Source organism: Aquarana catesbeiana, linkage group LG02, assembly GCF_042186555.1.
Source record: "Aquarana catesbeiana isolate 2022-GZ linkage group LG02, ASM4218655v1, whole genome shotgun sequence".
Taxonomy (NCBI): Eukaryota; Metazoa; Chordata; class Amphibia; order Anura; family Ranidae; genus Aquarana; species Aquarana catesbeiana.
Window position 1 is genome coordinate 798,130,449 of NC_133325.1, and position 25,301 is coordinate 798,155,749.

The 25,301-nt window shown below is 43.5% G+C and overlaps 1 protein-coding gene across 1 annotated transcript in view; it reads left to right on the forward strand.

The window, feature by feature from the left end:
* FSTL1 (follistatin like 1) overlaps positions 1-25,301 on the forward strand; it is a 66,515-nt gene that overhangs the window by 31,333 nt on the left and 9,881 nt on the right. The window contains exons 3-7 of the mRNA XM_073617511.1: positions 10,691-10,795; positions 14,800-14,929; positions 15,107-15,139; positions 15,257-15,387; positions 23,086-23,204. Coding sequence (XP_073473612.1) covers positions 10,691-10,795; positions 14,800-14,929; positions 15,107-15,139; positions 15,257-15,387; positions 23,086-23,204 — 518 coding nt within the window. The remainder of the gene's footprint in view (positions 1-10,690; positions 10,796-14,799; positions 14,930-15,106; positions 15,140-15,256; positions 15,388-23,085; positions 23,205-25,301) is intronic.

Below are 25,301 nucleotides of genomic sequence, written 5' to 3' on the forward strand. Positions count from 1 at the left end.
CAGCCACGAGCGGTGGTTCCTGCAGTGCAGTCGGATTCTCAGCATCCCGGGGCCCCCTCGGGGGTCAGTGTGGAATGTAGATAATGGGACACTTATAGATAAGGCAGAGCCCCGCTCTGAAGGACCACTTAGCCTAATGGAACCTGTGCGTTTATCCTCACAAATGGGGCACTTAGGGGCTATTTTCTGCTCATTGTGACAATGAATGGAGAAAAAATTAATGCAGCTCAGACATTCAGGAGCCCAAAGAATCTGTGCAAGTCTATGGGGGGGTTTGTAAGATTTCTGAGGGTGCAGTGAGCTGGCAGATACGTAGAGCGTCTTCTAGGCATTTGGCTAAGACTATCAATAGAGCGCCCAGAGATCTATTCCAACGCTCCTAAACATTCCATGACCACTCACATCACTATTTAGAGGAAGAAGGATGGTGGGTGGTAAATATTAGTAAATAGCGTATCTTACTTTATGACTCATGAGAGATGGAAAAATGGCAATCACCCAAGACATAGAAAACAACAGTTGCCACGCTAAATAAAAAAATAAATAGTGTTATAACATGAAATGAAATAAAGTGACAATAATCAGTCCATAGGATTTCCATATAAGTCCATATAAGTCCATAAGTGATATATTGTTGCAACACATGTCCAAGTGATAGTGAGCGACTGTTCACCCAAGTGCGCCTTCCACCATATAGTTTCGTCATACATTACATCATCGGGGGCCCCCTGATCGCCCCAGACGACGTTATGTATGACGAAACTAGTAGGGCGGAGTCTACGTCCAGAGATACCATGCTACTCTGATCTGCAGATTTTTTATGCGAGAACCTTTTATCCACTTGTTATATTGTATTTGACCTGTGGTCACTTTTAACGGCATCTTTTCAATAAAACCACCCTGGTTTTACACGATGTGGCGACTTTTTGCCTTTTTTTGCATAAACCTCCATGATAAAGAATGATTTACCAGCACCAGCGGCCGTGACGCTACCCTTCTCTACCTCCAGTGGATGGATCCTTCATGATGTGTAATTCCATGCGTGATTTGACTCCTGTAATGTGGAGTCTAGCTATCTGCTAAGGGCACATCTTGTATCTATATGGTGGAAGGCGCACTTGGGTGTACGGTCGCTCACTATCACTTGGACACGTGTTGCAACAATATATCACTTTATTTCTGTATGGACTTATATGGAAATCCTATGGACTGATTACTGTCACTTTATTTCATTTCTCATGCTATATCACCATTTTTTTTTTTTTTGCGTGGCAATTGTTTTATATGTATTTTGACACAATTTGTTCTGTTGTGTAACTGCCAGTTGCTTGTTTTTACATGTTTATTCACTTTTTCACTTTCACCTGCGCAATTACAACCCCCCCCCCCCATACCAGACTCCATGTAGAGTAGGCCATGATCTCCCATTAATCGTAGTTTGACTTCCTGAAGGATATATCTGGGGTTCAGTAATGGTCTGTTCTAATGGTCCATTCGGTTTGCGCTAGAAATAAAAGTAATTTTGGTTGATGCGATGATTTTGTTGTGTTGCTGTTTGTGGAAAAGCAGCAGATAAATGGAGACAGAATGTTCTCTCATTCTTTCATTCTTCCCATTCAGCCCATCCAAGGCTGAGTTGACCATTAGGCACTGTAAGCTTGTATCTACAGGCTGCCGATGAAAAGAGGTAACTTATTGGCCACACATCTTTTTCCTGTTATGGCCACAAATACCATCATCTCATATAATCTTGTTGACACATTGTTACAATGTTAGTTGAAGACTAATCAAACAAGAAAATGTTCTATGTGATAGGTGATCCCGGCAGAGTGAGCCTGTATTGGGAACCCATTACGTTATGCCTACACTGATGCCACCTTGGTGGCGTGTGATATTGGTGCTGAGGCTCCCGCCACAGGTCATGAAGTTCATCCAGAAGATGGGGGCCGTTATGGTTAGATAATTCATACATAAACAGCATATACCTGTTCTCAATGTACCAACATCCCCAAGTTAATAGCATGCAGTTGAATGTACCATAGCCAATTGCAACAAGATCTAGTTCATGTTTATAATAAGGACTTTTTATTGTAACAAAGTCAAAACAAAGAGAAGTTCACAGACTGGTCGTCATTTTGATCTTCTTCCCATATTGTTTCCTAATAATTCCTCAGATACCCCCTTCTGTCAACCACTCTCTGTATTGTACAAACATCAAAGCAATTTGTCATTATAGAATGTAAATCAATGTACCAAATGAGATCAAATGGTGGGACGTAATAAACATCAAACTGTACGCGTTTCTTGGAGCAAGGGTCCACTTTTTCAGGAGATCAAAGAAGGCTGATAATCTAAAAATATAGCAATACCAATAATTTTATATACGGTATACACCAGGGATATGCAATTACCGGACCTCCCGCTGTTGAAGAGCTACAATTCCCATGAGGCATAGCAAGACTCTGAGAGCCACAACCATGACACCCAAAGGCAGAGGCATGACGGGACTTGTAGTTTAGCAACAGCTGGAGGTCCACTAATTGCATATCCCTGGTATATACCATACCACTTGTGTGAACATGACATAAAAAACACAACCAATTTATATTCTATGTCAACTATGAAGATTCAATCCGTGATAATTAAAACATATTGGTCGCAAGTGAGTAATAACCTCTCTCTGCTGAGGATGGGCTTTGCAGAATTTTGAGCGAAAAACCACAACCCCCTAAACGCCCTATATTTCCTTCAAGATTCACTACTGCCCCCATGGATCTGATGTATAATTCCCTCAAGATTTCCTACTGCCCCCATGGATCCGGTGTATAGTTTCCCTGATATTTTTTACAGCCCTCCTGGACCTGATGTGTTTGCCTCAAGATTTCCTACTGTGCTCCGCAGAGGATAAAAAGACATTGGCAACAGGTGTGGAAGAACCTCTATCTGCTGAGGAGGGCTTACTGGACCTTGAGGGAAATCCACAACCCCCTACATTTCCCTCAAGATTTTCTTACGGCCCCCATGGACCTGATGTACGTTTCCCTCAAGATTCCCAACTGCCCTCTGGCATCTGATGTATATTTTCCTTGAGATCTCCTACAGCCCTCCTGGACTAGATGTACTGCATGTTTCCCTCGTGATTCCCTACTGCCCTCCCCAGGAAATAAAAAACATTGGCCACTGCTGTGGAAGGACCTCTATCTGCTGAGGAGGGCTTACTGAATCTTGGGGGAAATCCATAAGCCCCTCAAACCCCTATATTTGCTTCAACATTCCCTACTGCCCCCATGGATCTGATGTAAATTTTCCTTGAGATTCCCTACAGCCCTTGTGCACCTGATGTATATTTTCCTCAAGATCCCCTGATGTACTGTATGTTTCCCTCACGATTCCCTACTGCCCTCCCCAGGAGATAAAAAACATTGGCCATTGGTGTGGAAGGACCTATATCTGCTGAGAAGGGATTAATGAGTCTTGATGGAAATCCTCAACCCCCTACATTTCCCTCAAGATTCCCTACTGCCTCCATGGATCCCTTCACTGGATCTGGTGTATGTCTCCCTCAAGATTTCGTACTGTCTGTCAGGAACCATGAATCAGACTGAGACAAAAATGCAGTAAAAATCACACCTTTTAAGTAATGGTAAAAATGGTACAGATAAGTAAACGTAGTAAAAACATAAGCCAGGGATTGGAAGCTAAAGCTGGGTAGTCAGACATGCCAGTATTCAGGAAACCAGAGATCAGCATAGTCGGAGGCAGAAGAACAGGTTCAGGAACCAGAAGGGACGTCAGCCAGGCAAAGTCTTTCACAGGAACACAGCAGAGAAACTCCAGATATGTTGACCAGGCAAAGTCAGGAAAGGAATGAACAAGGCAGTTTAAATAGCCAGAAGGGGCTGGCTGTAGGTTGGACTGACGAGCAGATAATGATAACCAGGGGAGTCACTGAGGAATCAATGAGTGCTGAGCAGCCTGAGCACAGAGAAAAGAGCTGCTAAGAGCCCAGCCCTGACACTGACTTGCTGTTTCTAATGTATGTTTCCCTCAAGATTCCCTACTATACTGAAGATAAAAAAAAAAAAAAAACATTGGCCACTGGTGCTGAAGGACCTCTATTTGCTGAGGAGAGCTTACTGAATCTTGAGGGAAATCGACAACCCCCTATATTTCCTTCAACATTCACTACTGCCCCCATGAATCTGGTGTATGTTTCCCTCAAGATTCTCTACTGTCTTGCTGTATCTGATATATATTTTCCTTGAAATTCCCTACAGCCCTCCAGGACCTGATGTATGTTTCCCTCAAGATTCCCTACCACCCTCCCCAGAAGATTAAAAAAACAATGGCCACTGGTGTGGAAGGATCTCTATCTACTGAAGAGGGCTGTTGGGAATCTTGAGGGAAACCTACACCAGGTCCACAGGAGCATTAAGGAATCTTGTGGGAAATATAAATCAGATACAGCAGGGCAGTAGGGAATCTTGAGAGAAACATACATCGGGTCCAAGAAAGCTGTAGGGAATCCTGAGAGAAACATACATCAGGTCCAGAAAGGCTGTAGGGAATCTTGAAGGAGACATACACCAGGACCAGGTCCAGGGGAATTGTAGGTTTATTTCCCTACAGTTCTCCTCAGCAGAGTTCCTTTCTTGCCAGCGACCAGTATGTTTTTAATTATGGTTTGAATCTTCATATTTGACATAGAACGTACGTTTGCTGTGTTTTTCATACACTAACATATTGTATTGTTATATTTTTTTGACTATCAGCCTGGTTGGTCTCCTAAAGAAGTGGACCCTTGGTCCAAGAAACTCGTAGAGTTTGATGTTTATGTCCTTCTGCCATTTAACCTTACTTAATTCATTGATTTACATTTTTTAATTACAAACTGCTCCGTCTTTGTACGCTATATCATTTATTCAAAGTTTGAGAAGATGATTTAGGAAGTTATCTGATGATGATTTATGATTTATTAGGCTATGTTATGAGATGAATATCAAATTCATGACCAATCTGTGATCTTCTCTTTTCTCGTTTAAATCTTTTATAATAAGAAGTCAAATGGCTTAGATATTGTTGCCTTTGGGTATGGTGCCCCAAAAGTCCATTTTTTTTCTTTTTTGTAGTCAGTTGTAGTGAGTTAGTCAGTTGTTAGTGTTGGGAATATAGTTCTGGGGATGGGATTGGGTACTGAGATTTGGGGAGAGTAACATTTCAGGGGGCTTTAGGGCTAAACTAACTCATTTCATCTCTGAAAATTACTCGGCACTGAGCACCAAAGGATGTCTAGCCAGTAAACAGTTAAGCCCCTTCTTCTTCAAAGGTGGGCCTGGCTGGATTCTGCGAGTTTTCCGTGAGCTCATGTCTGGCGCTGTGTTCCGCTGCACAGAGACTGGGGCCTGTTCTTTTCCCTAAACAGCAACTGAGCCCTATTGTCTGCTGACGGGGGACATCCAGGACCTGGTGTATGTCATGCGGACCCCACACCCCGAAACCTGCCTCCCTGGGGGGGGGGGTTCATACTCAGCATGGTGACACGTAGGAGCAAAATCCTACCTAAACAGTTAACTTATATGGGGGGCAAATTTATAAAGTACCAAAAGACTGTCCCCCCAATAACTTGCTTTTTAACCTCTTTTACATAATTTTTATTGAGTTTTCCAAAATGTCCTTCATTGCAGCAGTTATTACACAAATAGAACAGTGGGACAAAGAACAGAACATACATATTGTATAGCACATTGTCAGGTCTGCAGCAGAGAGTTCAGTGGTTTTAGTGGTCGGAGGTGACATAAAACCTCCAAATTTTGTAGTTATGAATTATCCTTTCATGTAATATCTTTTTGTGAAATTAGTCAGTTGGAGTCTAAATTTAGAGCTGCCTTTCTTGAACTTTGTAACAGAGAGGAACCCTTTAAATAACTCTGCAGGATCTAGGAACCCCTGCAAATTTATACAGCTCATGGTACATTAGTGTGCTGGTGATCGGTGGGAAGAATGTTCCTTACATTGGTGATCAGTGAGAAGAATGTTCCTTACATTGGTGATCAGTGGGAAGAATGTTCCTAACATTGGTGGTCAGTGGGAAGAACGTTCCTTACATTGGTGATCGGTGGGAAGAATGTTCCTTACATTGGTGATCAGTGAGAAGAATGTTCCTTACATTGGTGATCAGTGAGAAGAATGTCCCTTACATTGGTGATCAGTGAGAATAATGTCCCTTACATTGGTGATCAGTGAGAAGAATGTTCCTTACATTGGTGATCAGTGAGAAGAATGCTCCTTACATTGGTGATCAGTGAGAAGAATGTTCCTTACATTGGTGATCAGTGGGAAGAATGTCCCTTACATTGGTGATCAGTGGGAAGAATGTCCCTTACATTGGTGATCAGTGGGAAGAATGTCCCTTACATTGGTGATCAGTGAGAAGAATGTTCCTTACATTGGTGATCAGTGAGAAGAATGTTCCTTACATTGGTGATCAGTGAGAAGAACGTTCCTTACATTGGTGATCAGTGGGAAGAATGTCCCTTACATTGGTGATCAGTGAGAAGAACGTTCCTTACATTGGTGATCAGTGAGAAGAACATTCCTTACATTGGTGATCAGTGAGAAGAACGTTCCTTACATTGGTGATCAGTGAGAAGAATGCTCCTTACATTGGTGATCAGTGAGAAGAATGTTCCTTACATTGGTGATCAGTGGGAAGAATGTTCCTTACATTGGTGATCAGTGGGAAGAATGTTCCTTACATTGGTGATCAGTGAGAAGAATGTTCCTTACATTGGTGATCAGTGGGAAGAATGTTCCTTACATTGGTGATCAGTGAGAAGAATGTTCCTTACATTGGTGATCAGTGGGAAAAATGTTCCTTACATTGGTGATCAGTGAGAAGAATGTTCCTTACATTGGTGGTCAGTGAGAAGAATGTTCCTTACATTGGTGATCAGTGAGAAGAATGTTCCTTACATTGGTGATCAGTGGGAAGAATGTTCCTTACATTGGTGATCAGTGAGAAGAATGTTCCTTACATTGGTGGTCAGTGAGAAGAATGTTCCTTACATTGGTGATCAGTGGGAAGAATGTTCCTTACATTGGTGATCAGTGAGAAGAACGTTCCTTACATTGGTGATCAGTGAGAAGAACGTTCCTTACATTGGTGATCAGTGAGAAGAACGTTCCTTACATCGGTGATCAGTGAGAAGAATGTTCCTTACATTGGTGATCAGTGGGAAGAATGTCCCTTACACTGGTGATCAGTGAGAAGAATGTTCCTTACATTGGTGATCAGTGAGAAGAATATCCCTTACATTGGTGATCAGTGAGAAGAATGTTCCTTACATTGGTGATCAGTGAGAAGAATGTTCCTTACATTGGTGATCAGTGAGAAGAATGTTCCTTACATTGGTGATCAGTGAGAAGAATGTTCCTTACATTGGTGATCAGTGAGAAGAATGTCCCTTACATTGGTGATCAGTGAGAAGAATGTTCCCTACATTGGTGATCAGTGAGAAGAATATCCCTTACATTGGTGATCAGTGAGAAGAATGTTCCTTACATTGGTGATCAGTGAGAAGAATGTTCCTTACATTGGTGATCAGTGAGAAGAATGTTCCTTACATTGGTGATCAGTGAGAAGAATGTTCCTTACATTGGTGATCAGTGAGAAGAATGTCCCTTACATTGGTGATCAGTGAGAAGAATGTTCCTTACATTGGTGGTCAGTGAGAAGAATGTTCCTTACATTGGTGATCAGTGAGAAGAATGTTCCTTACATTGGTGATCAGTGGGAAGAATGTTCCTTACATTGGTGATCAGTGGGAAGAATTCTGCCCCTATGTATAACTAAAAAGATCATTGTTGTCAGTGGTTACTTATCTGAGGGGCAGAAATAGACCATAGCTCAAGGAACCCTATGATTGGCTGCATTTGTAAAGCACGCACATTTGCCCAGCTGAGTCCAGCTCACCCCCCTCATGTTCTTCAGTGGGAAATGCCGATCTCAGCAACATTTGTTTTGTGTAGATCATTTGATCGTTCACTCAATGGTACATTTGATGGACATTTTTAAATCAGTGAAAACCACTGTGCTCAATCTGATCCCATCATCTAAGGTTGGCCATGCCCACAGTGGTTTGTTCGTTCGATATAGAGATTGTTTCAACAGAAGAATTGCATTGTTCAGAAATTGTTTGCTGATTTGTGGCTGATTCAATCAATAATCGTTTGCTGATTTGTGGCTGATTCAATCAATAAGCTCTCATTTTCACCGATATCGGTCCTTTGCGGCCAACTCAGTCCCATCTGATCTCGTTTTCAACAATCCTCAGTGGATTTTAGCTCCAAAAATATTGTGTCTGAAATGAACTTTTATGCTGTTTAATGTATCTTGGCGACGTGTTTTGTCTGGAAAAAGTTTTCCCATCTCTAGTTGAAAGTTACTTTCAGTACTTTGTGCTTTTACATTGTCCTTTGTGCACATGTTACACCCAGTCCTGGCGGGCCCCAGACTCAGTGATGGCAGAAAAAGCGTTAACCCCCCCCCAGGCCCCCTTCCCCACTGCAGCAGCTGTACCTGGCAGCCTGTGATTGGCCTGTTAAAGAGGGATGGAGCTTTGTGATTGGTCCACATCTCTCTGCTCCAGAGGTGAAGTTGCAGCTGGAACCTATTATAGTATGGAGGGAATTTCTGGAGCTGTGTCACCGGCCGGCCCCCTAGAGGGCGCCCAATCCTCTCACTTCCATACATTCCAGCTGCATGCTTGTATTCCTTACATGGTCCTCCGCTCATATACAGGGAGGGCCCTCCACTAATTCCCCCACCTAAAAGATAAAAGGAGCTTTGATGGGGGTTTTTTGCCTTCCTCTCTGGATGTGGGTATAGGATTGTATGATTTTTTTTTTTTTTTTTAGGTTTTTTTTTTCTAGATGGACATGTGTCTTTTTGAACCAGACAAACTATGTAACTATGACATAAAGATGGCCTGTAGAGTTAAAGAAATAAAAAGTGAAAATAATAAAAAGAATTCTACAAAGTATCGTTCTGTTCCTAAATTAATTCTTCCATCATCCTCATCCCATAATATCCTGATCAGGAGTGGAGTATTTTGATATTTGTTTCCCATTTTGGATGGAGTGGTAAAGGGTTAGAACCTCTGCCAAGTCTTTATTACGAGGAGTTCCCACCATCCCTGTGCTGAGTTCCCAGGTCTGTACACTCAGTGTGCCCATTATGAGGGGTTCCCACCATCCCTGTGCTGAGTTCCCAGGTCTGTACACCCGCTGTGCCCATTATGAGGGGTTCCCACCATCCCTGTGCTGAGTTCCCAGGTCTGTACACTCAGTGTGCCCATTATGAGGGGTTCCCACCATCCCTGTGCTGAGTTCCCGGGTCTGTACACCCACTGTGCCCATTATGAGGGGTTCCCACCATCCCTGTACTGAGTTCCCAGGTCTGTAAACTCAGTGTGCCCATTATGAGGGGTTCCCACCATCCCTGTGCTGAGTTCCTGGGTCTGTACACCTGCTGTGCCCATTATGAGGGGTTCTCACCATCCCTGTGCTGAGTTCCCGGGTCTGTACACCTGCTGTGCCCATTATGAGGGGTTCCCACCATCCCTGTGCTGAGTTCCCGGGTCTGTACACCCGCTGTGCCCATTATGAGGGGTTCTCACCATCCCTGTGCTGAGTTCCCGGGTCTGTACACCCTCTGTCCCCATTATGAGGGGTTCCCACCATCCCTGTGCTGAGTTCCCGGGTCTGTACACCCGCTGTGCCCATTATGAGGGGCTCCCACCATCCCTGTGCTGAGTTCCCGGGTCTGTACACCCGCTGTGCCCATTATGAGGGGTTCTCACCATCCCTGTGCTGAGTTCCCGGGTCTGTACACCCGCTGTGCCCATTATGAGGGGTTCCCACCATCACTGCTGAATTTTAATTATTTTTTTTAAATAGAGTATTTATTATGTCAGTGAGAGCGCAGCTAAAATATCTTGCATTGCTTTTCCCAGAGCTTGAAAAAAAGGTTTTTTTCCTAAGTTTCGATGAGGTCACGCATCCCCTCCCTTTCCAGGCAGATGTTTTCTTTTCAGTAGCTCAGTGCTGCCACGCGCTGGCCACCGTCAGTACCACACTGCTGTCTCAGTTAATCTTGCAGAAGTCGGATATCTCATAAATTGGCCATTACCTGGGAAAGTGTTCCATGAGACCGATATGGTATCCACAGGAATTCCGAGAACTGACGCAGAACACCGTGTACAGTATATATAGACAAATATATCAGAGTGTGTTGATTACAGAGCTATAAACCTGCAGATAACTTATCACTGTGAGTCCTGCTGAATGACTCAACCTGAAGGCCTCATTTCTTCATATTAGGAATAAGAGAACCTGTCAGGGAGGCTGTACAGAGAACACTGAACCGGTCACATCAGGCTCTGTACCAGAGGAGCTTACACTCTAATGTCCCCTCCCTCCACAGTCACACACTATTATTATTATACACTTATATAGCTCTGACATATACCGCAGTGCTGTACAGAGAACACTGAGCCAGTCACATCAGGCTCTGTACCAGAGGAGCTTACACTCTAATGTCCCCCCATACTATTATTATTCATATACTTTTATATACTGTAGCTCTGACATATACCGCAGTCTCACCACCTGTGTTTTCTTCTGCCATCAGGAAGAGCCAAAGAGCAAATCAAAGGTTTGCGCCAATGTGTTCTGTGGAGCTGGCCGGGAATGCGCCGTGACGGAGAAAGGAGACCCCACCTGTCTGTGTATTGAGGTGAGATGACGACATCAATTCAATCGATTTCTATCCAATTGCACCAGGGACTTAAAGTGCCTTCAAAAAGTATTCATACCCCTTGAAATTTTTTACATTTTGTCATGTTACACCCAAAAACATAAATGTATTTTATTGGGATTTTATGTGATAGACCAACACAAAGTGGCACATAATTGTGAAGTGGAAGGAAAGTGATATCTGATACAAATAAATATGTGAAATTTGGGGGGGCGGGGGGCATTTGTATTCAGCCCCCTTTACTCTGATACCCCTAACTAAAATCTAGTGGAACCAATTGCCTTCAGAAGTTACCCAATTAGTAAACAGAGTCCACCTGTGTGAAAATAAATCTCAGTATAAATACAGCTGTTCTGTGAAGCCCTCAGAGGTTTGTTAGAGAACCTTAGTGAACAAACAGCATCATGGAGGCCAAGGAACACACCAGACAGGTCAGGGATAAAGTTGTGGAGAAGTATAAAGCAGGGTTAGGTTATAAAAAAAAAAATCTCCCAAGCTTTGAACGTCTCACGGAGCTCTGTTCAATCCATCATCGGAAAATGGAAAGAGTATGGCACAACTGCAAACCTACCAAGACATGGCCGTCCACCTAAACTGACCGGCCGGGCAAGGAGAACATTCATCAGAGAAGAGCCAAGAGGTCCATGGTAACTCTGGAGGAGCTGCAGAGATCCACAGCTCAGGTGGGAGAATCTGTCCACAGGACAACTATTAGTCGTGTTCTCCACAAATCTGCCCTTTATGGAAGAGTGACAAGAAGAAAGACATTGGTGAAAGAAAGTCATAAGAAGTCCTGTTTGTAGTTTGTGAGAAGCCATGTGGAGGACACAGCAAACATGTGGAAGAAGGTGATCTGGTCAGATGAGACCAAAATTGAACGTTTTGGGCTTAAAGCAAAACGCTATGTGTGGGGAAAACTAACACTGCACATCACCCTGAACACACCATCCCCACCGTGAAACATGGTGGTGGCAGCATCATGTGGTGGGGATGCTTTTCTTCAGCAGGGACAGGGAAGCTGGTCAGAGTTGATGGGAAGATGGATGGAGACAAATACAGGACAATCTTAGAAGAAAACCTGTTAGAGTCAGCAAAAGACTTGAGACTGGGGCGGAGGTTCACCTTCCAGAAGGACAACGACCCGAAACATACAGCCAGAGCTACAATGGAATGGTTTAGATCAAAGCATATTCATGTGTTAGAATGGCCCAGTCACAGTCCAGACCTAAATCCCATTGAGAATCTGTGGCAAAACTTGAAAATTGCTGTTCACAGACACTCTCCATCCAATCTGACAGAGCTTGAGATATTCTACAATGAAGAATGGGCAAAAATGTCTCTCTCTAGATGTGCAAAGCTGGTAGAGACATCCCCAAAAAGACTTGCAGCTGTAATTGCAGAGAAAAGGGGGTTCTACAAAGTATTGACTCCGGAGGGCGCCATACAAATGTACCCCCCACACTTTTCACATATGTAAATGTTAAAACTATTTATCATTTTCCTTCCACTTCACAATTATGTGCCACTTTGTGTTGGTCTATCACATAAAATCCCAATAAAATACATTTATGTTTTTGGTTGTAACATGACAAAATGTGGAACATTTCAAGGGGTGTGAATACTTTTTCAAGGCGCTGTACATTACATACAGTAGAAGGTTAGTAGATGTGTTCTATGTTTAGCAGAGGACATCACATAGACAGCAGTCACAGCAATATGGCGGCTATCGCAGATTTCTTAGTTTCTGGTTTTGCTGTAGAGCAGGGGTGCCCAACCTTTTGAAGAGCGAGGGCCACTTAAAATGATACTAAAGTCTCTGTATTTTTTTTTTTTCATTTAAAAATAACAAACATGTTACACTTACCTGCTCTGTGTAATGGTTTTGCACAGAGCAGCTCAGATCCTCCTCTTCTCGGGTCCCCCGCCATCGCTCCTGCCGAGTGCCCCCCACAGCAAGCTGCTGTGCCCGAGCTGAGCCACTGCTCTGTTTGTACAATCAGACATGGAGCCGCGGTTCCGCCCCACCCCCTATCTCCGCTCATTGGCTCGCTGACTTTGATTAACAGCAGCGGGAGCCAATGGCACCGCGCTGCTGCCTCAGCCAATAAGGAGGGACGGTCCCGGGCAGCCCAGACTCTCCTGCAACATCTCTGGATCGAGATGGACTCAGGTAAGCATTTTATTAATATTATTACTATTATTTATTTTATTTAACCACTTACGGACCGCCCGCCGCAGTTTTACGTCGGTACTTTGAAGAGGAATATTGTTGGTATGGCAGAAGCTAGCTGCCATAACCCCAGTATCCTCTTCTTCAGCAGGCGGTCCGCTTTCAGATAAAAGTGGTCTCTGTGACGGATTCGCCGCCAGATCACTTTTATCGGCGGTGGGAGAACGGCCCTCCCCTCCCGCCACGCTCCGGTGCCCTCCGCCGCTTACCGGAGCCGTCAGGAGCGGCAGAGGCGATTGGGTCCTTCTCCTGGGTAGCCATGGAGACGAGTGAGGGGAAGATGGCCCCCACCCGTCTCCATATCATTGCAGGGCGGAGGAAGCGACGTCAAAACGTCACCTCCGCCCATAGCTCTTAAAGGGCCATTTTTTTTTTTTCATTTTTTTAAATGACAAAATTTTTATTTGTTATTTTTTTTTATTGCATTTTAGTGTAAATATGAGATGTGAGGTCTTTTTGACCCCGGATCTCACATTAAAGAGGACCTGTCATGCTTTTTACATGATGTTGATGTTTACATTCCTTGCAATATGAATAAAAGTGACACAATTTTTTTTTTTTAAAGAATAGCGTAAAAATAAAAATTGAAAGGTAAAATAAATAAGATTTTTTTTTTTTTTTAAATGCGCCCCGTCCCGCCGAGCTCACACGCAGAAGCGAACGCATACGTGAGTAGCGCCCACATATGAAAACGGTGTTCAAACCACACATGTGAGGTATCGCCGCGATCAGTAGAGCGAGAGCAATAATTCTAGCCCTAGAAGGGTAAAAGTTTGTCGCCATTCCACGAGCGGGCGCAATTTTGAAGCGTAACATGTTGGGTATCAATTTACTCGGCGTAACGTTATCTTTCACAATATATAAAAAAATTGGGCTAATTTTTTCTATTGTATTTCTATTGTATTTTCTTTTGTATTTTTTCCAAAAACAAGTGCGCTTGTAAGACCGTTGCGCAAATTCGGTGCAACAGAAAGTATTGCAACGACCGCCATTTTATTCTCTAGGGTGTTAGAAAAAAAAATATAATGTTTGGGGGTTCTAAATTTTCTAGCAAAAAAAAAACTGTTTTTAACTTGTAAACAAAAAAACTCAGAGAGAGGCTCGGTTTTAACAGAAAAATGCTTAAAAAAAATGTACGACAAAACTGGAATGAAAATGTTCAAAACCGTACAAATCGTGCATTTCTGTAGGGCAAAAAAAAACGCCCCACAAACGCACCAATCTGCCCAAATCCAGCTACAAAATTAGCCTGCAAACCTTTTTGAGCTTCAGGCATTTGGCTTCGGGCGACTTGGATTGGAGATGTGAACCATCACAATAGAGAATCTTTTTTTTTTTTTTTCTCCCTGAACGTTTTGGAGCTTGAAGCTACAAAAAAAGCTCAGGTGTGAGTGAGACCTTAAGGTCCACTTCTGTCACATAAAGAAACAAAACGATGCTCAGTAGCTCAAACGGATACATTGCAAGGCTTTTAACATACTTCAGTGGAGGTGCTCTCACGCTTCTGTTATGTAGATACTGAGCTAAACCAGGAGCAGAATTTTGATGACAAATTTATCGGAACCCATAGCTGGCTGATTTTTTTTAGTAAATAACATTTTGTATTGGGTTTTAGGTCTCCTGTGAGGCTTACTGAATAAGGCTGATCATTGGGGGGGGTAGTTCTGGAAATCATTCTTAGCGGTGGAGGATGTGTGGATTTGGTAGATGTCCCTCTGAATGCAGTTCTTGCTTTCTTCTCGCCTTCCTCCAGAAATGTAAGTCCCACAAAAGACCCGTCTGCGGCAGCAACGGCAAAACTTACCTGAACCACTGCGAGCTCCACCGAGACGCCTGCCTCACCGGCTCCAAGATCCAGGTGGACCATGACGGTCACTGCAAAGGTGAGGGATGAATGCATACTGTATATATGGGAACCGTTGTGTCTGAGCTCTGCCACACTCTCTGCACAGGTCCTGTCCCTCCCCCAGCCTGTGATTGGTCAGTGAAGGAGAAGCAGCAAGCTGATGAGCTCATCCTTCTTCTTTTTTTTTAACATTTATTTTGTCTGTTTCTTTCAGAGAAGACATCAGAGGTCCCTGCTGCCACCCCAGGTAACCGTCATTGTATTATTCTAGAGCACATCACAATGATCCATACCCCCTCCTATATATAAAGAATGTTGATGATAATCACTTATAATCAACTCTTTCTTCTCTACCTCTGCACAGTTGTGTGTTACCAGACCGATCGAGATGAGCTGCGCCGACGCATCATCCAGTGGCTGGAGGCCGAGATCATCCCAGATGGCTGGTTCTCCAAGGGCAGCAACTACAGCGAAATCCTCAACAGATACTTCAAGGCAAGTCACCCGTGCTTCTGATTTAGAGTGTTAGCTTCCAGGGCCAGTGAAAAGCGAAAAAAAAAACAAATGGCAGAGGTTTTCGCTGGCTCCAGATCAGTGGCGCACATCGCGTCACTGTGTGTTTTTTAATATACTGTAGTTTGCATTTTTTTGCTACATTAGCTTTCAGTGGTGGGAGATCAGTAATTGGTGCAGAGAGGGAGGCTTTAACCTAAAACATCCTCCGTGTAATCTCATGGTAGGCTTAACACTTACCCTCCCTGTAACCTTGAGACTAATCTATCCTTGTGATCCCAACAAAACCTAATATCATCCCTCCCCATAACCCTAACCCTCCATGTAATCCTAGCCCTTCCTAAAATCCTAACACCAACCCTCCCTGTATCTCTAACATTAACCCTCCCTGTAATCCTAACACTAATCTTCCCTGTAATCCTAACACTAATCTTCCCTGTAATCCTAACACTAATCTTCCCTGTAATCCCAACACTAACCCTCCCTGTAATCCTAACACTAACCCTCCCTGTAATCCTAACACTAATCTTCCCTGTAATCCTAACACTAATCTTCCCTGTAATCCCAACACTAACCCTCTCTGTAATCCTAACACTAATCTTCCCTGTAATCCTAACAATAACCCTCCCTGTAATCCTAACACTAACTCTCCCTGTAATCCTAACATTAACCTTCCCTGTAATCCTAACACTAACCCTCTCTGTAATCCTAACACTAATCTTCCCTGGAATCCTAACACTAACCCTCCCTGTAATCCTAACATTTATCCTTCCTATAACCCTAACACCAACCATTCCTTTAATCCTAACACCAACCATCTTTGTAATTCTAACACTAACCCACCCTATAATCCTAACACTAATCTGCATATAATCCTAGTACAAACCCTCCCTGTACCCCTAACACCCACTCCTCTGTACCACTAACACTCCCCCTCCATGTAAACCTAATACTAATGCTCCCTGTACCCCTCACACTCACCATCCTTGTACCCCCGACACTATCCCACCTCTTATTTTAACACTAACCCCGAAAACCTCATACTTTTCATCCCTGTAATCTTAACACTAACCCTCCCTGTACCCCCAAAACATTACACAGCAACACAAAATAACTCATACATTATAGGTTAAAGTTTATCTATAGTCAACACTTTTTTCTACGTTAGGATAGAGTGGGGATGATGAGAACTGCCACCAAATTTGTCTGCCATGGAAGGCTTCATTGGAAAGATTCCTTCACTTCCTATCTGATGAGAGATTCCTTCACTTCCTCTCTGACGAGAGATTCCTTCACTTCCTGTCTGATGAGAAATTCATTCACTTCCTCTCTGATGAGCGATTCCTTCACTTCCTCTCTGACGAGAGATTCCTTCACTTTCTCTCCTCTGATGAGAGATCCCTTCACTTCCTCTCCTCTGAGAGATTCCTTCACTTCCTCTCCTCTGATGAGATATTCCTTCACTTCCTCTCCTCTGATGAGAGATTCCTTCAATTCCTGTCTGATGAGAGATTCCTTCACTTCCTGTCCTCTGATGAGAGATTCCTTCACTTCCTCTCCTCTGATGAGATATTCCTTCACTTCCTCTCCTCTGATAAGAGATTCCTTCAATTCCTGTCTGATGAGAGATTCCTTCACTTCCTGTCCTCTGATGAGAGATTCCTTCACTTCCTGTCCTCTGATGAGAGATTCCTTCACTTCCTCTCTGATGAGAGATTCCTTCACTTCCTGTCTGATGAGAGATTCCTTCACTTCCTGTCCTCTGATGAGAGATTCCTTCACTCCTCTCTGATGAGGGATTCCGTCACTTCCTCTCTGATGAGATATTCCTTCACTTCCTGTCTGATGAGAGATTCCTTCACTTCCTATCTGATGAGAGATTCCTTCACTTCCTGTCTGATGAGAGATTCCTTCACTTCATGTCTGTTGAGGATTTCTTCACTTCCTGTCTGATGAGAGATTCCTTCACTTTCTATCTGGTGAGAGATTCCTTCACTTCATGTCTGTTGAGGATTTCTTCACTTCCTGTCTGATGAGAGATTCCTTCACTTCCTGTCTGATGAGAGATTCCTTCACTTCCTATCTGATGAGAGATTCCTTCACTTCCTGTCTGATAAGAGATTCCTTCACCTGTCTGATGAGAGATTCCTTCACTTCCTGTCTGATGAGATATTCCTTCACTCCCTATCTGATGAGAGATTCCTTCACTTCCTGCCTGATGAGATATTCCTTCACTTCCTATCTGATGAGATTCCTTCACTTCCTGTCTGATAAGAGATTCCTTCACTTCCTGTCTGATGAGAGATTTCTTCACTTCCTGTCTGATGAGAGATTCCTTCACTTCCTGTATGATAAAAAGGTTGTCCCCGGGACAGGAAGTGAGGGGAAATCTCCCTAACAGCAGCACAGAAAGAATTAAAAAGTTGTATATTCATATTTGTGTGATTTTTTTACACTTTGTTTTGTTCATTCATTATACAAAGCGAGGGGGAAACATCCAGGATGGAGATTTCCTTTATGAGGATGTGTTGAGACGTCTACCATTCATGGCAATGTGTCCGTTTCATGCCCCTTAATAGAGAAGAATGCTTCCTATTCTAATTTCTATCATCTCAGCTCACAGGAGTGACCAGGATTTCTGCTTGATGTGCGTTTTTTTTTTTTTGTAGTAAAACATATGCTGCGGGGGAGATAGACAAGTGTGAAGGGGCCCTAATGACATGATTAATGGTGATGATAGACTCTCGTTCTCAGCCCCTCTGTACGAGGGAAGTCTAATTAGTTACACATCAGCGGATTTATTATGTAACTCTTGAAAATTGATTTATCGCGGTCACCGCAGGATTGGCGTTTTTTTTTTTGTAGTGAGAAAAAAATTTCAGCGGCTGTGCTCGGCATTGTCATGGTAACTGGTAAGTTTATGTTACATAGTCAAGGCCATTTACAGCCGTCGGGCAAGTGAACATCCAGCATATACAATTCTGATATGTGCAATGCTGTACAAAAAAAAAAAAAAAAAAAAAAGGGGGGGGGGAGAGAATAATCATGGCGCCTCTATAAATGGGAATTCAAGTTCAAGTACCGGGGGGGGGGGGGGGGGGGGGGCGAGCTCAGCAGCCAATAGAATGCAGTGGAGAGGTAATTAGCTTACATTACAGTGTAAGGGTATTTCGCACAGTGGCGTTGTGGCGGCGAATGCGTTAGCACAGCACGTGGTAGCACATCATGCACAACGCATTAGCCAATTTGAACGGCATCCAAACCTATTTTTCTTAACGTTGAGGTTGTCACAGACTTTTCAGCTGGCAAACGTAAAAACGCCACAGCGCATAAAGGCGCCGCGTCGCATTCTTGTGTGATTCTCTGTAAAATGCTGAGAAAAAGTGCCAATGCCGGGAAAATGTATTAATCGGTTACAATCATTTACCAGCTTGCTGGATGCCGTGTCTGGGGGAATTCATAAAGGGTGTCAAGCTTTAGAATTGCGTGGTGCCTCTGCAGGGTGTAGGCGACAGATTAATGTACTTTGTCGAAAACCGGTAAATGAGTTTGCAGCAAGTACTGTGTGCAGGATGGAGTCCTCGGCGCAGCTGTGCACCCTTCCCGCCGCTGCAGCTGTGGTGCAGACGGCACAGCGGCAGACAGTTTTTGTAGCTGGGTGGGCGGAGTCTGATGGGGAAGCTGGGACGCTAGTTCCCCATCAGGTCCGCTTCCCTTGCCGTTGACAGCAGGCAGTGGGTGGATCCGTAGGCAATAGGCAGCCTGCTTTTGGTTATAGAATCTGCCCACTGCCTGCTGCCAATCGTGAGAAAGCAGATCCGATGGGGAACTAGTGTCTCAGCTTCCCCATCAGGCTTCACCCACTGTCAGCATCACTGGTTGCTAGGAGACTGTCTGTCCTTAACAACCAATGACAGATGGGAAGGAGGCAGTGGAAATTGTGTCACTTTGCTACACAGTGTACAGAGATAGGAACTCTGGCCTGTCTCTGTACGCCAACTTACAATAGGTCTTAATTACCTCCAGTTTCGTTATCTACAAACTGGAGGTAATTATGATTGAATTTGGTGCATTAATAGTGGCCATACACATGATCATAACAACCACTTGATATAAAGATGGTTGCTGCTCCCTGCACTGGAGACACTCCACAGACGAGTGTTACACAGTGGTATCCTTAAAGATGGCTGCTCCACTTCTGCATTAATGAATATTCAGTTTAATCCTGTCCACTCTGCAGAAAGATATTATAGTAGCAAAAACATGAAGAAGTCCACTGTTATCACCTACAGTCCAGCTTATACCTGTTTAATGGGCCCAACCTCTTATTTGAGGTCTATCTCTGTTATTGGGCCTGGGTTCTTATTTGAGGCCTATTCTTGTTATTGGGCACGGGCTCTTCTTTTTTGGGCCTATTCCTGTTTATTGGGCCCTGGCTTTCATTTGAGGTCTATTCCTGATGATCTGCCCTGGGCTTGTATATGAAGCCTATTCCTGTTTATTGAACTCAATCTCTTTTTTGAGTCTCATAAATGTTTATTGGACTGGGCTCTTATTTGAGGCCTATTCCTGATTATTGGTCCTGGGCTCTTATATGACGCCTATTCCTGTTACTGGGCCCAGGCTTTTATTTGAGGCCTATTCCAGTTATTGGGCCTTGTTTCTTATTTGAGGCCTATTCCTGTTATTGGGCACAGGCCCTCATTTGAGGCCTATTCTTGTTTTTTTGGCCCAGGCTCTTATATGAAGCCTATTATTGGGCCTTGTCTCTTATTTGAGGCCTATTCCAGTTATTGGGCCTCATCTCTTATTTGAGGCCTATTTCCAGTTATTGGGCACGGGACCTCATTTGAGGCCTATTCCTGTTTTTTTGGCCCAGGCTCTTATATGAAGTCTATTCCTGTTTATTGGTCCTGGGCTCTTATATGAGGCCTATTCCTGTTTATTGGACTCAGTCTCTTATTTGAGGCACATTTATGTTTATTGGACCCGGCTCTTATTTGAGGCCTATTCCTGTTTATTGGTCCAGGGCTCTTATTTGAGGCCTATTCCTGTTACTGGGCCCAGGCTTTTATTTGAGGCCTATTCCGGTTTTTGGGCCTCATCTCTTATTTGAGGCCTATTCTAGTTATTGGGCACGGGTCCTCATTTGAGGCCTATTCCTGTTTTTTTTGCCCAGGCTCTTATATGAAGTCTATTCCTGTTTATTGGTCCTGGGCTCTTATATTTTATTTATTTTATTTATTTCGGGTACTTATATAGCACTGTCAATTTGCGCAGCGCTTTACATATACATTCACATCAGTCCCTACCCTCAAGGAGCTTACAATCTACAGTCCCTAACTCACATTCATACATACTAGGGACAATTTAGACAGGATCCAATTAACCTACCAGCATGTCTTTGGAGTGTGGGAGGAAACCGGAGTACCCGGAGGAAACCCACGCAGGCACAGGGAGAACATGCAAACTCCAGGCAGGTAGTGTCGTGGGTGGGATTCAAACCAGCGACCGTTCTTACTGCTAGGCGAAAGTGCTATCCACTGTACCACTGTGCTGCCCAAATATATGAGACCTATTCCTGTTACTGGGCCCAGGCTTTTTTTTTAGGCCTAGTCCTGTTTTTGGGCCTCATCTCTTATTTGTGGCCTATTCTATTTATTGGGCACGGGCTCTCATTTGAGGCCTATTCCTGTTTTTTTGGCCCAGGCTGTTATTTGAAGTCTATTCCTGTTTATTGATCTTGGACTCTTATATGGGGCCTATTCCCATTTATTGGGCCTGACCTTTTATTTGAAGCCCATTTCTGTTTTATTGGGCCTGGGCTCTTATTTCAGGCTTATTCCTGTTTATTGGGCCATTGCTCTTATATCAGGCCTCCTGGGTCTGAAAGGGTTACAGGCTGAGGCCTAGCGGTAGATAAAGCCTTTTTATTTGTGGTGCTGGAGATCACATTCCATCACCATGACAACCAGCGCTTGGGAACAGAGCAGGACGTGTCTGCCCAGAGATATGTGTAGTCCTCGGGGCCTGTGAGAACTCCGAATGAGTCTGTAACTACTAGACTACCGGACAAGTTAGAACTATTCACTTCCTGTAGCAAATATTCCCCAAAATTGTGTTTGCATTATTTTGAAAACTAGATTGTTTTTTGGTGTCTTCTGGAAGCAAAGCTGTATATCTAAATCTGTTCGTTTTGTTTTGGAGATAGGAGTGGAGAAGAGTTAGGATCCCTGTAAGGCTCTTATTGTTGTCTTTGACATCCCCCCCACCCCCAGCGCTGGGCTATCTGTTTTTCCTGGTTACCGCTGCCAGAAAATTATGGTAGAGCCAACATTTTACAGTTGTCACCAAAACAGAAATAGAAGGTAATCTTCTAATGGGGACACCCGTTCTGATGACAACTGGACTGGATATCAGCTCACTTTGGAGAGATTCCTTGTTTTACTTACCTTATCCCTTGTTGCCTGGCAGCTGCCTCTCTCCTCTACCCTCCGACGCTCGAGGTTGTGGACAGGCCCTTGGCATCCTCACTTACAAATGCAAGGCTACTGGTCATTTATTGTAGGTGATGACACCAGCATGCCTGCAACCAGTGAAAAGTGGCTTCAAAGCAGGGCCAGCCCTAACATGGGTCCCGGTGGGTCTATTGGACCCAGGCAGCACTTTGAGAGGGCCAGCAAATTGAACCACGGCCGCCTCTCCTTCTCTTCTGTTTACCCATCAAATTGACGAACAAGATTTTTTTCCCGGCAGTTTTGTTTGTCATGATGACAACTGCCCCCCATGTCGCTTGCCTGCCCCTATACTACCCTAGCCCACCCCTATACTGCCCTAGCCTGTCTATATACTACCCCAGCCTCTCTATATACTACCCCAGCCTGTCCCTATACTGCCCTAGCCTCTCCATATGCTACCCTAGCCTGTCTATATACTGCCCCAGTCTGTCTATATACTACCCTAGCCTGATTATATACTACCCTAGCCTGCCATTATACTGCCTTAGCCTGTCGATATACTACCCTAGCATGCCTATATACTACCCTAGCCTGTCTATATACTACCCTAGCCTCTCTATATACTATCCCAGCCTGCCCCTATACTGCCCTAGCCTCTCCATATACTGCCCTAGCCTGTCTATATACTGCCCTAGCCTGTCCATATACTACCCTAGACTGCCCCTATACTGCCTTAGCCTGTCCATATACTACCCTAGCCTGTCTATATACTACCCTAGCCTCTCTATATATTACCCCAGCCTGCCCCTATACTGCCCTAGCCTCTCCATATACTACCCTAGCCTGTCTATATACTGTCCTAGCCTGTCCATATACTACCCTAGCCTGATTATATACTACCCAAGCCTGCCCCTATACTACCCTAGCCTGTCTATACACCACCCTAGCCTGTCTATATACTACCCTAGCCCACCTTACCATTTTCCCCTTGTGCTATGTCTGGGGCCCTATTGCAAGGGTCACTTTTATTTTCCCCGGAGTTCAGCGCTAACGTCAGACAGATTTCCTATGATTTCCCATTGTATCTCTTGAACAGGAAGTAAGGGGAAATCTCCCCAGCAAGACACAAGGAGTATTTGTATACTGAGATCTATGTGAACGTAAGGCTGACATCTTTTCTGAGAGAACCTTGGAATAACACTGCATTTCACTGATATTACAGAGCTACGACGATGGTGACTCCCGCCTGGACTCTGCCGAATTCCTGAAGTTCCTGGAACTGAACCAGACCGCTATTAACATCACCACCTACCAGGACCAGGAGACCAACAAGATTCTGAAGTGAGAATCTGATACCGATAGAAACTTATTGCAATCTATTAGAAGCAAAATGACTACATAGCTCCATATTATTATTATTAGATATGTGCAATTCCTTTCGTTCCAAATTAGTTTTTTTAATTTGGAAATACCTGAATTAACGAAAACCCATTTAACTAGTTTTTCCGAAAATTTGGAAATACGAAATTCGAAAATCCGGAAATTCGGAAATTAGAAAAAAAGAATGAAAATCCGAAAATTCAAAAGAACGAAAATTCGAAAACCCGAAAATCGGAATTAATAACTAACTAATAAAAACGTAACTATTAATAAACTATTAAATTATAGGTATTGGAATTTCCTTTCAAATTTGGCTGTTAGTGAACGTAACAAATACGAATTAATCGGAACTAACGAATGCCGTATCTAAACGAATGAAACATATAACAAATTACTTTTTATTATTATTATTTATTATTAATTGCCGCTCTATTTGTTTAGATGCGGAATTCGTTATTTCGGATAATGCGTAACTTCAGATAAATTCGTATTCGTTATGTTCACTAACAGCCAGATTTGAAAGGAAATTCCAATACCTATAATTTAATAGTTCATTATTATTAGTTAGTTATCGAATTTTCGGATTTTCTTTCTTATTTTCGGACTTTCGAATACCTGAATTTTCAAATTTACAAATTCCGAATTTTTGAATTTACGAATTCTGAATTTTCAAATTTACGAATTTACGAAAAAAAACAAAAATCGAATGAAACGAAAACTAACAAATAATTCGGCAGTGCACATGTCTAATATTATATATATATAGTGCCACCAGTTTGCGCAATGCTTTACAAAATAAAGGCAGACAGTACAAATAGAAAACAAAGTCGCACCTGCATGGTGTCCCCACCCCCCCCCCATGCATATCGGGCCTTTCAGGCCTGGCATGGATTAAAAAAAAAAAAAAAAGGCGTGGGATTCTCCCCTGATACCCATACCAGACCCTTATCCAATCATGCAGCCCTGCAGGTCAGGAAAGTGTGTGTGGGGGGGGGGGGGGGGAGCAATCGCCCCGCCATCCTTAACCATACCAGGCCACTTGGGCCTGCGCCCTCCTCCCTTTCCTGACCTGCTGGGCTGCATGCTTGGATAAGGAGCTGGTATTTTTTTTTTTTTGGACGTGGGGTTCCCCTTAAAATCTATACCAGACCCGAAGGGCCTGGTATGCATTGGAGGGAGGGACCCCACGCCATTTTTTAAAATAATTTTTCATTGCATTTTTTAATTTTTTTTTTTACATTCAGTTGCCAGTGGAGAAACTGACAGCTGATGAGTCATCGGTTGTTAAGGACGTGGCGGCCGGCTTCCCGGCCCCGTTCTTAACAACCAGTACAGAATTCAATTCGGTCAATACATTTACGAGCGAATTCTGAAAATTCAGAAAATTTGGAATTCGTTAGAAAATGAAGAAACCAAACAAAACTTAACACATTTTTGTTTTGCACATGTCTAGTGACTTTTTGGAGCACAACCAAACGATCACGTTGGGCAAAGCCAAAGTCCTAACAAAGTCGAACTCATCCAAAATCGTATCAAAGTCGCAGGGTAAAGTCACAAGTCAGGCACAAGTGTGAATGGACTCTAAAGCCGGCCACACATGGATCGAAATTCAGCCGGTTTCATCAGAAATTTGGCAAACTTTGATCCATCTATGGCCATTCCCGTTCATGAGAGGTCGATCGATGGCCAGCTTTAGGGAGTTAAACTGTCCAGACAAAAACTTAAATAATGTTTTTGGTGGATGGACCCTGTAATCCAGGGGTAGGCAACCTTTGGAGCGCAGTGTGCCGAAAAATATTTTCAAAGAAATTGAGAGTGCCGATTTTATAACAAGAAAATGTCAACTTCACACTTAATCATGAAAAGGATTTTTTACAAAGTAAATGCTGTAAACTACTTGAGTAGTGAGAAATTAACATCCTGCACTCTCACGCCTCAGATCAGCCCCAATTCCTGCACCTCAGATCACTGTACCCCCTGCAAATCTGTTTCACTAATGTACCCCCCTGCTCATCTGCCCCACCACTGTAACCCCCTGCTCTTCTTTACCCCCACTGT